At 44.9% G+C, this 14,313-nt stretch overlaps 1 protein-coding gene across 9 annotated transcripts in view; it reads left to right on the top strand.

Moving 5' to 3' along the window:
* NPHP4 (nephrocystin 4) overlaps positions 1-14,313 on the top strand; it is a 184,115-nt gene that overhangs the window by 124,005 nt on the left and 45,797 nt on the right. For 8 of the 9 annotated variants that reach the window (XM_077151501.1, XM_077151504.1, XM_077151499.1 and 5 more), the window contains one exon: positions 9,500-9,660. The exons of the other annotated variant lie outside the window; for it this stretch is intronic. In XM_077151501.1, coding sequence (XP_077007616.1) covers positions 9,500-9,660 — 161 coding nt within the window. The remainder of the gene's footprint in view (positions 1-9,499; positions 9,661-14,313) is intronic. 9 annotated transcript variants of the gene reach the window in all.

The raw sequence follows: 14,313 nt of genomic DNA on the forward strand, positions 1-14,313 counted from the left end.
ATTTAAGCTACAATGGATAAACATAGCAAATATTTAGTTATTTTTATTGTTGTCAATTGTCTCAGCTAGTAAGGGGCAGAGCTGAGAATTGAACCACTTCTGCCTCTTCAGGTAGAGCGTCAAAGGTGGAGAAAGCTATATTAAGAAGATACTAATCAAAATATAGTAGTTTAGAGCTGTGCGGCTGTGGTTCAGTTGCAGAATTCTCACCTGCCTTGCCGGAGACCTGGGTTTGATTCTTGGTGCCTGCCCATGCAAAAAACAAAGTAAAATAAATAAGTAAATATTGAATGAATAATTTAACAATATTAACATTAGGCAACAGCGATTGTTACCATAACTTACCAGGGATAATGAAAGCTATTAAATAATGAAAGAATAATTCAGCAGAGAAAGAAACAATTCTCAACCTGTCAACTTCTAATAGCAGAGCCTCCCAAAATAAAGGGTAGCTGACAGGCTTGTAAGGAGGAATTGACAGACCCCAAAACATAGGAGATTTTAACACACCTGTTTCAGTAAATTGATGGATTGGGGAGAAACAAATTAATAAGGATGTTATAAAATGCAGTTCAAAAAGGTGTTCTTAGATAACCTTTACTACCAATTTAAAGAATATGCATTATTTTCAGGGACACCATGAAACTTATAAACATAAAACTTTTTCAAAACTTATCATATATTAAGCCACCAGGTACATGTCGTCCTATTTCCAACAGAATGAATATCAGAGCAATTTTCTGGCCTTCTCTGGCCATGATGTCTTAGGACCAGAGGCTGATCACCCCTTCTTCCAAGGGCTACAAACCGCTATTCCTTTGGAATTTTAAAAACATATTTCTCATTAATCTGTCAATCTATGAAGAAATCAAAATAGAAAAGACGAATTATTTAGAGTTAAATGACAAGCTTATATTGTATATTAAAATTTATGTGATGATGTAGTTCAACTCTAGAATTTGGGGGGAAAAACCCAGAACAAAACCAGTAAAAGTAGAAGGAAAGAAATTTAAAAATGAACATAAATGTTTAGAAAATGAAGAAATAATAGAAAGGGTTAACCAAACTGTCAGGTGTGAGGGGCCAACAGGTAAGGTTCCTTTTTCTCTGCCTGGGGGCAGATCACCTGAGAGATGAAAGCAGAAGTCAGAGAGTGGAGATCGAAATACCACTTTTGTTTTTAATAAAGCTGAAGCGGGAAGGTGATTAGTTGGAGAGTCTATAGCACGTGCTGGTGCCGCCCCTGCTCCGATGGGTCTGTGCGCAGGTCTGGGGTGCCTGATCCCAGCAAGCCTCCCTCCATGCCCAGAGTACGTGGAATAACTGGAGACTCCAGGCTGCCTGGAAAGAAGAGAGGGGCAGGATGGGCAGCACAGCCCTGGTCTTTCTTGCAAACTCTCTGGCCAGTGAGCTGCCCTTGCCCAGGGAGGAGTGTATGTGGGGCCGGGGGAGGGCACAGGAGGGTCCCCACAGGGGAGCACCAGGCCAGGGGAGGGGATGTCCTCCTGTCCCAGGTCCTAGTTTTTGTTCTCTTAACTCACTGGTCTGAGCCGTTGAATCCCTGGCAGCCAGGGGTGTGGCCATCCTCCAGGGGCCCTGCCCCAGCCTCCTGCAGACTCCTCCCAACCAACCACTTCTCCGGTGTTGGTGCTCCTGGGATGTTGGTGGGTATGACTGTACGCCTGCAGAAGGCTCTAAAATGGATCAGAACGATGTATCAATTAAATGAATTTCAAGGCTCCTCTGTGCCCATTGCTGGAAACTCATTCCCTGTTCCACTTCCTATTCCCAAATCGGTCCAGTCATCTTGTCCAGGTGGCCCGTCCGGTTCTGCAGTGAGCTTAAACGAAAGCCTCGAGGTAACTCGATTAAAAATGACGGCAACTTAGAGATGCCCTTGATTTAAATATAAATGCTTTGCCATTATGAATTTCCCAGAGAGAAATTAAAGCCCTGACATTAAATTTCCTTGCAAGCTGAAGTCCAAAGGAATTAATCTCCCAAATCACATTTTCTTGTCATTATGGGCTAAAATACAAACTCCAAAATTCTTCAGTAAAAAAAAATTCCCTTCAATTTTTATATGCCTGAGTCTCAGCCAAAGCTGGCCTTGACCTGGGCAGACCTGGGCTTCCTTCAGCAGCTCTGGCTTGGTGGTGGGGTGCGAGGGGTCCTCTCTCCAGAGCAGCCATGGAGCTTCAGCTTAGAGCTTCAGTCCTAGTCTCTCGTGGGCCTCATCAAGAAGTATCTTTTTTTGCTTGTTCTTGTTGAAAAATAACAAGCATAAGTAAGGACATAAAGTACAAGATGTACCAGTCCATGGATGTTAGCAGAGTACACATCTATGTAGTGGCTGCCCAAATCAAACTGGGCCGCAAAGCGTTAGGTAGAGGCCTCCCAAATCCCACCATCCTCATCCCCCTCCTCCCTTCCCATCCTCATCCTCCCTCCTCCCACTCTCATCCCCCTCCTCCTCCCCTCCTCCTCCCCCTCCTTCTCCCCTCCTCCTCCCCCTCCTCCTCCCCCTCCTCCTCCCCCTCCTTCTCCCCTCCTCCTCTCCCTTCTCCTCCCCCTCCTCCTCCCCCTCCTCCCCTCCTTCTCCCCCTCCTCCCCATCTTCCTCCCTCCTCCCCCATTCTTATCATCTCTCCTCCCCATCCTTACCCTCCCTCATGCCCCTTGTCTTCCCTCCTCCTCCTTCCTCCTCCTTCCTCCTCCCCACTGTTGCTCTCTCAATGAAAACATTCCATTGTTTTCCTCCCTCATCACCTGCTCCATCATTATCTGCCCTCATACCCCATCGTTATCCTCTTTAAGGCCACTTTTTTTTATTTCTGTCACCGTAGATCAGTTTGAATTGTTTTGGGGATCATGTTGTATGAACACTTTCGAATTTATCTCATTTTTGCCCAACATTATGTCTGTGAGAGTTATCCTCATAGTTTTATTCAGTAGTAGTTTGTCCTTTTTCTTGGCTTACAGAAATTCACTGTCAAAATGTTCCACATTATGTGTTCGTTGTGTTGCTCACTGATGTTTTCAATTGTTTCTAGCTTTTGCCTCTTTTGAATAAGGCTGCTATGCCCCTACTTTGAAATGTCTTTTGGGGCGCATGTGCTTGTATTTCTGATTGGTGTATGTCTAGGAGTTCAATTGCTGGGCAAAGGGTGGCACATGTTCAGCCCTTGCAGATTTCCATGAGTTTCCCACAGCACCTGTGCAGTTTGTACATGTGCCACAGGGGGCTCAAAGTTTGCGTCGCCCCCTGCCCTTGCTGGCACTTCACGTCACTGGTTGTTTGTTTTCATCATTCTCATGGGTGTGTAGAGTGTCTGGTGTGGTTTGTGTTTTCCTGACTGATGATGCTGAGGGCCTTTTCACAGAGTTATTGGCCTTCAGGATATTACTCTCTTTTATGAAGTGCTTGCTCACATATTTCACCCATTTTTAACGTGGTCCATGGTTTAAAAAAAACATTTTTTTGGTAGGGTTTTTTTTTTCTTTAACTTTTTTTAATTGTATAAGTATAAAATACATATAAAGCAAGGAAATAATTAAGCAATAGTTTTCAAAGCACTCTTCAACAGTGGTTACAGGACAGATCCCAGAGTTTGTCATGGGCTACCACACGATCCTCTCAGATTTTTCCTTCTAGCTGCTCCAGAATATAGGAAGCTGGAGGGCTTAAATACTTTTTTATCATCACAATCAACTTATTTTTCCTTCTATTTTTGTGAGCAATAACATATATACAAAACTATAAATTTCAAAGCACAGCACCAGGCGGGCCGCGGTGGTTCAGCGGGCAAGAGTGCTTGCCTGCCGTGCCGGAGGACCCCGGTTCGTTTCCCGGCCCCAGCCCATGTAAAAAACAAACAAACAAACAAAATATAATAAAACAAGAAAATGTTTAAAAATGTTTCCCTTTCTTCCTCCCTTCCTTCCTTCCATCCTTCCTTCCTTCTCTGTCTTTCCTTCCCTTCCTCCCTCTCTCTTTAAAAAAAAAAAAAAAAAAAAAAAAGCACAGCACCACAATTAGTTGTAGAACATATTTCAGACTTGACATGGGTTACAGTTTCACAATTTTAGGTTTTTACTTCTAGCTGCTCTAAAATACTGGAGACTTAAAGAGATATCAATTTAATGATTCAGCATTCATATTCATTTGTTAAGTCCTATATTCTCTGTATAACTCCACCATCACCTTTGATCTTTCCATACCTCTCTTTGGGGTAGTTTGGCTATGACAACTCTAAATTTTTTATATTGGAAGGGACTATTACTAATATGGGTTAGGGAAATGGAACTATCTCATGTTCTGGAGAGCTGGGCTAGGCTTCAGGACTTATCTGGACCAGGGACCCTTCTGGAAGTTGTAGGTGTCTGGAAAATTACTCCAGTGCATGGAACCCTTCTGGAAACTTATATATTGCCCTCAGTGTTCTTTAGGATTGGCTGGAATGGTGCTGGTTGGGGGTTGGCAGGTTATGATAGGTAGCAAGGTGGACCTGAAGTTTGGGTAAGAGCAACCTCCAGAGTAGCCTCTTGACACTAGAACTTTCTCTGCCACTGATACTTTATTAATTACACTTCTTTCCCCCATTTTGGTCAAGATGAAATTGTTGATCACACGGTGCTAGGGCTGGATTCATCCCTGGGAGTCCTCTCCCATGTCGCCAGGGAGACTTTTACCCCTGGATGTCATGTCCCATGTAGTGGGGGAAGGCAATGATTTCACTTATAGAGTTGGGCTTAGAGAGAGTGAGGCCACACCTGAGCAACAACAGAGGTCCTCTAGAAGTAACTCTTAGGCATGCCTATAGGTAGTCTAAGCTTTTCTGCTACCTGTATAAGCTTCACAAGAGTAAGCCTCATAAATGAGGGCATGGCCTCTTGATTTGGGTGTCTCTAAAGTTTGACACAGTATCAGGGGATTCCCTGATGGTAAGGTTTAATAATTCCATAGTCTTTCTCCCCTCCTTCAGGGGACTTTGCCAATACTCTTTGATTATCTGCTTAATATACTCTAAGATGTTTCCAGGCATTGCAATAATCTATATAGGATTAAAAGACCTTTTCTTTTTTTGTGCTTCCTGTGTTTCAGTTGTTCAAATGAGCTATACAGATAGGTTGAATTAGATTATGCACTACAGAAAATTTCAGTTCCAGACCAAATAAACCTTTCTTCCATTGGTCTCAAAGAGTATGTGTGGCTCTAAAATATAGACACTGTCTTCCTTACCCCTATGTTCTGAATTACCTTAACCCAACCTGTTCGGCTTCATTCTCATCTCTAAATATCAGGTTATATATACAAAACAGCCTCTCAAAATCCAGAAAAATAATTACCACTCCAGACTTAATGTGTCTGCTCTAAAAGCTTACAATCTAAGCCCCTGTTTTCTTATAAGCATTTTTTGAAGGTGACCAAACCATTGTTGTTGTTTTGTTTCTGACTTATTTTGTCCCACATGTTCATTCACATCGTTGCATGCCTCACGACATTGTTCCTTTTTGTGGCAGCACAACCTTTGTTCATAAGTACACACCATCGTTCACCAATCTACTTCTCTGTCAGTATATCCTTCAGCCACCTGCATTCATCGGACATCATGTAGAGGCCCAAAGTCCACAGTCCATCAGCATTCTCAATTTTAGATAATGTCATTGTTCCCAAGAGACCAAAGACCAATAAACACACCTTCACCAAATAGGAGATCTAAACCTCCTCTTAATTCTTGTCCCTCATGCCATTATTCACCTCTGCTTCTGCTGTGGTAGGGCTGATGGTTTCCTTTGAACATAGCTCCTAGCAAGCAATAGCAGTTTTCCCCCTGTACCCTGGACTTTTTTTTTTTTTTACATGGGCAGGCACCGGGAATTGAACCCGGGTCCTTGGGCATGGCAGGCAAGCACTCTTACCTGCTGAGCCACCGTGGCCTGCCCTACCCTGGACTTTTTATACAAGAATATACAACACTTTTTATACAAGAATCATATATTTGAAATAATTCTTAACAGAATTCATTCATATTTCTAGTGTGAGTCAGTGGGACATGTAGGTGTATACAACCCCTTTCAATCTTGTTCATCTTCAATATGGTAATATTACCTCTAGACCCACTAGAGAATCACCTTCGTTCCTATCTCTTCCCTTACACTGGAGGCCAACCTCATTAGCTAACAGTTCACCCTTCTCTAACTTCTCTGTATCTCTAAGTCCCCTGTATTCTGTATTATAAGCCTCTGATTATACCTTTATGGTGGTCATAAAAGTGGAATTATACAGCATCTGTCCTTTTGTGTCTGGCTAATTTCGTTCAGCATTATGTCCTCAAGGCTCATCCATCTTGTCATATACTTCAGGACATCATTTTGTCTTTCTGCTGCATAATATTCCATCGTATGTATATACCACATTTTGTTGATTCACTTGTCTGTTGATGGGCATTTGGTTTGTTTCCAACTTTCGGTGATTGTGAATAATGCTGCCATGAACATCGGTGTGCAAATGTCTGTGTCGTTGCTTTCAGCTCTTCTGGATATGGTAAGAGTTTTTTATAGATCCTGATTATAGGTCCTTGTTCAGATGTTGTAAATACCTCCTTCCACCCTAAGGCTTGCCTTTTGACTCTGCTAGTGGTGTATTTGGATTTATAGTTATTTTTCATTAAAATTAAATCAGATTTGTCAGGCTTTTCCTTAATGGGCAGATTTCTTTAGCTAGACAAAACGTAGTCTCTGTAAAGTCTTGAAGATATTCTCCTATGTTATCTTTTAGAAGCTTTTCTTTCTTTTTGTATTCTTTTCTGTAATCTATCTGAAATTGATTTTTTTTGGGGGGTGCATGGTCGGGAATCAAACCCAGATCTCCCACGTGGTAGGTGACCCTTCTACCACTGACCCACCCATGCACCCATCTGGAATTGATTTTTGTGTATAGTGTGAGGGAGGAAGGAATCAAGGTCTGTGCCTTTGTAAAGAGTTACATAAAGACTCCAAGGCACAGACCCCCCTACCCACCAAATTTAGGAAACAGGCCAATTCCATGATCCTAAGCCCATTTTGTTCCCTGGAACGAAAATTGGTGTTGACAGAGACCAGAGCAGAGACTCAGGGGTATCTGAATGAATGAGGATAGACGAAAACACCTTGGTTTCAGCTTCATGCAGTAACCATATCTTGGTGGTGCTATCTACTTGTCTTCTGGAAATTTTGGATGATTGTGGTGTGGGCAGCCCCAGTGGTCAGTTCTTATTGGGGCTCATTTGTTCCCCATCCAGCATAGTGGGAACTCTTACTTTCCACCCTGTTCCCTGAACGCTCTATCCTGATACCCAGGGGGCAGTGAAAGGGGGTCTGCCAGCAAGAAGCCCTGGGCAGAATGTGCCACGTACTACCAGCTGGGCTCTGTGTGGTGCGGGGGCAGGAGTTATCGGCACATGGAGAGGACCTGGTGACTGATAGGGTGGATGGTAGGGGACGAGGACAGGTGGTGATGGGGGATGGTGATGGGGGGTTAAGGATGGGGGATGGTGGTGGATGGAGGGTGAGGATGGGGGACAGTGACAGGTGGGGAGGGGTGGTGATGGGGCATGGTGATGGGGGGTTAAGGATGGGGCATGGTGATGGGGGGGTTAAGGATGGGGCATGGTGATGGGGGGGTTAAGGATGGGGGATGGTGGTGGATGGGGGGTGAGGATGGGGGATGGTGGTGGATGGGGGGTGAGGATGGGGATGGTGGTGGATGGGGGGTGAGGATGGGGGACAGTGACAGGTGGGGAGGGGTGGTGTTGGGGGATGGTGATGGGGGGGTTAAGGATGGGGATGGTGGTGGATGGGGGGTGAGGATGGGGGATGGTGGTGGAAGGGGGTCAAGGATGGGGGATGGTGGTGGACGGGGAGGGGGATGATGGAAGAGGGTAACAGACAAGGGTGGTGAGGGGGTGGAGCAGTAGATGGAAAGGCTCAGCCCAGCCTGGGTGTGAGGAGGTTGTGGTCCCAGGATGCAGTCTGGGAGGAGGGAGAAGGTGGAGCACTCCTTGGGGCATGCTGTGCACGAGATGCAGGTAGACCTTAGAGGAGACAGTGTGAGGGATAGACCAGGTGGGTTTGCACCTCTCGGGACAGAAGATAGGGTGGGCAGAATGCTCTGGAAATAAGGTCTGTGTAGGTGTCACATGGGAAGTCAGCTCGAAGGATCAAATCCACTCTGCCTCTTCAAGCCAGAACTCGGGGCAGTGTGCAGGTCAGACCATGCTCTTCTTTGGCAGCTCAGGCTGGCCCAGCAGTGGCAGCTGCCCCACATGGCCAGGGCTGTGGCCCCTCCTGTGCCTTGGTGCTCTAATCTGTACAGAGGGGCTGTGGGGAGGACACAGGCCTGGCCCCTGGCCTTGTGACATGGTCTGGTCACCCTGAGGTGTGACCCTGGGGACCTCCCAGCCAGCACAGGGCCTTTATTGCCAGCTCTGTCTCCACCCTGTGAGATGCCCCTTTCAGCCCTGTTCCCTTGGGCCCACCCTCCCCCACCCCACTTCACCCCCTAGCCCTTGCCCCACTCCATACCACAGCCCAAGGACTCAAGGCTGTGCCCCCATCCTAGCCACCACCCTCATTCCTTTCGCTGAAAGCACTGTCCCCTGGCCTTGCGGAAAAGCAAAGGGGCATTAGCCTTTGGGCTTCCCCAAGGGCCGAGGTGGCTGGAGATGGGGTGATGAGGACCTGTGGTTAAATTGCCCATCATTCTGGGGTCCAGTGTGGGACCCAGCCCAGGGGGTGTGAGTACACCCAAGCGCCCCTCTTCCCCAAAGTTTAGCGTTCTGTACACTGGAGGCTCAGACGTCTCATCACCCTCCATTTGGAAGAGAGAAGCGGTGTTTGAATGCCTTCCCAGCATGGCTGTTCCCTGGACCTTAACTAATGGTGATTTCAGTGGTGTTTTTTGTCCATTAGAATGAACAATAATGCCACTTGAAGAAGGTGAAAGCAGGGATTGGATTGTGTGCCCCACCTCTGTGTAAGCCTAGGAGGCAGGGTGAGGCTCCAGGAGGTTTGGTCTCCTGGCTGATGCGTTAACCTGGAAGCGCAAGGAGGGTACACCGCATTCCTAGACGGCTTGTCTCAGTTCTCACTGTGTGTGAATATTTAAGTTTTGATAGCAGATGTAGAATAGATTTTTCCTTAAATTCTTGAGTGTCCAGAATAGTAAGCTTCCTTTAGATACTTGTTGGCTTGTCCCTTTCTGTCCAGCAATGGATGGTTTTACCAGTACTTGGTGAAAGCTGCAACTCTTATTTCGGGAGCAGCTTGATGTACATATTGGAAGGAAGTATAGTCTGTTGAACATGAATCTCCATCTTGTTAATTTGGATATTTTATGTTATTTTTGATTAATGTGTTTATTAAACTGCAGCTGTGAGGGAAACAAAAATCTCTTCAAAGTGTAAAGATGACAGATGGGTCCAATTACTTCTAGACTCACTTGGGCCTTCTGTGAGCAGGGTCTCCTGGCTTCCAGCTGAAGTACATGGTGGATCCTGGGTTCCTGAAGCCAGGGGAGCAGCGCTGGTTCGTGCGTTACCTCGCTGTGCAGAGCCTGCAGATCGACGCCTGGGACGGAGACTCCCTGCTGCTCGTGGGCTCCACTGCTGTTCCCTTGAAGGTAGCGTGCTTTCCTGCAGGGAGCGCCCGGCCAGGGGGAGCGTCCCTCCTGCCAAGAGCCACCAAACAGCTTCTTTCTTTCACAAATTAAAAACAATGCTGTGTTCTCTCCTTTCCAAAAGGAAAAGAATTTTTCACAACATCTCGTTCAGTCATGATAGGTGTTTGCCATGCATTCTTTTATTAAAAATTGTTTGTTTTTAATTCTGGTAAAATACACATAACATAAAAGTCATTTCCACCATATGTTTGGTTTGCTAATGCTCCCGGAATGCAATATACCAGAAATGGAGTGGGTTTTATAAAGGGTGTTTATTAGGTTACATATTTATAGTTGCAAGGTTGTGAAAATATCCAGATTAAGGCACCAACAAGAGGATCCCTTCTTGGAGCAAAGGCAGCATCCGGGTTTCTGTCACACGGGTAGGTGCATGGTGATGTCCGCTGTCCTTCTCTCCTGGCTTCTGGTCTCAAATGGCGCTCTCAGCTCCTATGTCCAGTGGCTTTCTCCCTGAGCCTCTGTGGGTCCTCACTTAGCTTCTCCGGGGCAGACTCTCGGTTTCATCTCTTAGCTTAGCATCTCCGAACGTCTGTGTCTTGGTTTCATCTCTCTGTTCTCTGTGTCAGCTCTCCAAGCATCTCCTGCTGTCTGCATCTCTCTGTTCTCTGTGTCGGCTCTGAGCTCTTTCTCTCTCTGTGAGCTTCTTTAAGGACTAATTAAGACTCATCTTGAATGGGCGGGGCCCCAACTCCATGGAATCTAATAAAAGATCACACCCATAATTGGCTGGGTTACATCTCCATGGAAACAATCTAATCAAAGTATCCCACCCTACAATAGGTCTGCCCCCATAAAATTGAATTAGGATGAAAAGAACTTGGCTATTCTAGGGTATGTAATAGTTTCACCAGTATACCATATCAGATAGAAAATTTTTTGACATCAAGTACATGGACAGCACTGTGTAACCTTCATTGCTACCTATTTCCTGATTATTTCAACATCCTAAACCAAAAGTCATGCTTTAAATATTGATAAATATCAATAATTCCTCAACCCCCCTCCCACCCTATAACCACTATTCTGCTTTCTATTCCGTGAATTTCCTCATTGTAAATATTTTACTTTAGAGAAGTCATACAATATTTGTCCTTTTGTGTCTGTCCTTTTGTGCTGTTTTGTGAGGTGCATATATGTTTATAATCCTTATATCTTCTTGCTGGATTGTACTGTTCATCAATATATATATAATATCCTTTATTATTCCTTATCTTTTTTAACTTAAAGTCTGTTTTGACTGAGAAAAATAAAGCCACTGTGCTTCTCTTTTGATTACTGTTTGCATGTAGTATCTTTTGCTGCCCTTTATTTTCAACCTCTTTGTATCTTTGTACCTATAGTGGGTCCCTTGTAGTCAGCATGTAGATGGATCATACTTTTTCGTCCAATCTGCCCACCTCTGCCTTTTAATAGGGGGGTTTAATCCATTGACATTTAAAGTAATTACTGAGAAGAAAGAATTTACTTTTATCATTAATCTATTTGTTTTCTGTATGCCTTGTATGTTTTTTGGTCCTCAATTATTCTATTATTGTCTTTTTTTGTATTTAGGTTTCTTTTTAGTAGTATAACATTTTGATTCTCTTATTTACTTTTCTCTCTATTTTTTAGTTACTTTCTTAGTAGTTATTTTTGTAATTACAATGAACATATTAAACTGTTTACAACCTAGTTTCAGTAGTATGCAAACTCTTGGCTTATATATCTCTGTCCTTCTCTCTTTATATTCTTACTGTCTGAGATTACGTTTTTATACGTTTTCTGTCCCTTAATAGATTTATAATGCTATTTTACATGTTCCTGTTAAGTCATGGGGGTAGGGAAAGTAGTTACAAACCAAAAGAACAGTATAGGATTTTATACTTACCTAAGTAGTTACCTTTATTTATTTCTTCTTATAGTTTTGAGTTACTTCTGTTTCATTTATTTTATAGTGTCCTTTTATTTCAGCCTGAAAGATTCCCATTAGTATTTATTATAGGGCAGGTCTTTGGGTAATGAACTCTTTCAGTTTTTGTTTTTATCTGTAACTGTCTTAATTTCTCTTTGTTTTTGAAAGCTAACCTTGCCAGATACAGAATTCTTGGTTGGTAGTTATTTTCTCTGAGGACTTTAAATGTGTCAACCCACTGTCTTCTGGCCTCCATGGTTTCTGAAGAGAAATCCTCTGTTACTCTTGTTTGTGAAAAGTTACTTTCCTCTTGCTGCTTTTGAAATCCTTTCTTTGTCTTTGGATTTTGACAGTTTTGCACTGTTGTGTCTTGGCATGGACCTCTTAGAGTCTGTCCATTTGGAGTTCATTTATATTCATACCTTTCATCAGACTTGGGAACTTTCTGGCCATTATTTCTTGAAATACTTTTCCTGCCCTTTTCTCTCTCTCCTGTCCTTCTGAAACTTCAGTGATGCATATATTGGGATGTTTGATGGAGCCCCACAGATCCCTAGACCTCTTTTCATTTTCGTCATTACTTTTTAATTCTGCTTCACACACTGGATAATTTCTGTTGCTGTATCTTCAGGTTCACTGATCCTTTCTTCTTCTTGTTCACATCTGCTGTTGATTCTGCCTAATGAATTTTTCATTTCAACTCCTGTGCTTTGCAGCTTCAAAGTTCTGTTGGTTTCTTTTAGGCATTTTCATCTTTTTAATTTTGTTTAGATGTTTTTCTTAATTTCTTTTCGTATTGGATTTCTTTGGCTCATGGAATTGATTTAAAGTCTTTGACTAGTAGTTCCAGTGTCTGAACTTCCTCAGGGACAGTTTCTGGCAAATTATTTTTTGCTGTGAATGGTCCATACTTTTCCATTTCTCTGAGTGTTTGTGACTTTTTGTTGAGGAGTGGGCATTCTGAACCTTAGGGTGTGACTCTAGTCATCGAGTTTTACTGCTCCCCTGGGTGGAAGGGTCTTCATTGTTGTTGAGGGCTAGAGCTTTCTGTTTGCAGCTTTTCCAGCTATTTTTGCTCCCAAATGGGGTTGGAAAGTGTCAAGAGCAGAAACGAAAAGATTGCCTGTTTAAGACTCTCTTTCTGCTTTTCCCTGAGGGGTTGGAACAGTGGCTGTTCTCAGAGCCACCCCTAGCCATCTGCAGTGCTGATCAAAAGCGATGATAAGGGACCAGACCACAAACCACCCCCATTCCCCTTATTTTGTAGGACTGGGTCTGTACCTCTCACCCTGGCCCCAGCAAGCTGCCCTGGAACCCCTGCTGCTTGCCGTGGGTTTGGGGAGTTGGGGATAGTGGCCACTGCATGGAGGGTGAAATTCATTGGTATTTACTGTAATTTGCCAGCTTCTTCTTCCTGTCTTCCCTGATGCTACCCAGTGTCCACTAGACTTCACAGTTTTAAATAGTTCATCCAGGCAGTTCCTGCCAGTTCAGTAGTTGTTTTGGTGGAGGCACTGATTCCTGGAGCTTCCTACTCCACCACCTTCCCACAATCCCTCTCTTGCTCGATGTAGTCTTAAGATCAAATTCAGTTATCAGTTTCTTTATGAACTTCAGGCAATGTCACCTTCTGTTCCTGCAACTGTAATCGTATATGCTTCCTGAGGGCAGGTGCCAGGTCTGCCTGTTACCATGGTGTCCAAAGCAGAGGCTCACTGAGATACAGAATGAACGAATGAAGGTGTGCTAACATGGTGTCTCCTCCTGTTATCAGATGCGTGCAGGGTGCTTTTCTACATACGTGACATCTGTCCTCCTCATACTGAAACCAAAATCTATCCATCATTCGATATTCTTCCCTGGGGTTTCCCTCAAGCTGCATCTGTTGCCCGAAGGAGACCCCAGAAGGTCCATAGACTTTACAGTGGCAATTCCTGAGGACAGACCGAAGCCCCTTCTGCTCCTGCCGTGATGTCCTGAGAATTTTCCTTCTGCCTCATCTGGTGGAGATGGCAGAGAAGGGCTCTGGGGTTGCAGCTCCTGGATGTCTCATAAATTCTCCCCCTTTTCTCCATCTCCATGTGGTTACTCTACTTCTCGGTCACAGCCACAGGTTCTCCCTTGGTTTCCCTACTCAGGCCTCGGCCCTCTGGTCTCTCCTCCACCCCAGCAGCTGCAGTGCTCGTTACGCAGCACAAATCTGGTCTCATTGTGTTTGACAGTGCCCTCAGCTGTGAGTGGTGTCCCCTGACACAGGTTCCCCCAGTCTTGGGGCCTTGCCTGCTCCTCCCCCTCTGTCATCTGCCTGATGACTCAGCTTCCCTGGGCCTCAGTGTACCCATCCATGAGTGAGGTGATATGGGTCCTGCCTCCTAGGGCAGTGTGAGTGCCAGGGCCAGCCTCGTCCCTCAGCTCACACTTTGCTCGTGGCACTGCCTATGGGTCACCGTGGCCTGTGGCTTGTCTTGTCTCCCACATGGGTCTCTGATGCCCTGGGCCCAGGACTGGATCTTGCCAGCCTGTGTCTCTGGCAGAAGCATAGCCCATGGTGGGTGCATGGTAGTAGGGGGGACGGGGATGACTGGGGTTGCCGCTGGGGGGCCAGAGAGGAGCCCCGATTAAGGAGTCTCGGGGAAGTGGTGGCTCCATCATGTTTCCCACTGAGACTGCCGCCCTTTCTTTGCTTTCATACCTAGAGTCAG

This window comes from Tamandua tetradactyla, chromosome 2 (genome assembly GCF_023851605.1).
Source record: "Tamandua tetradactyla isolate mTamTet1 chromosome 2, mTamTet1.pri, whole genome shotgun sequence".
In the NCBI taxonomy this organism is placed as follows: Eukaryota; Metazoa; Chordata; class Mammalia; order Pilosa; family Myrmecophagidae; genus Tamandua; species Tamandua tetradactyla.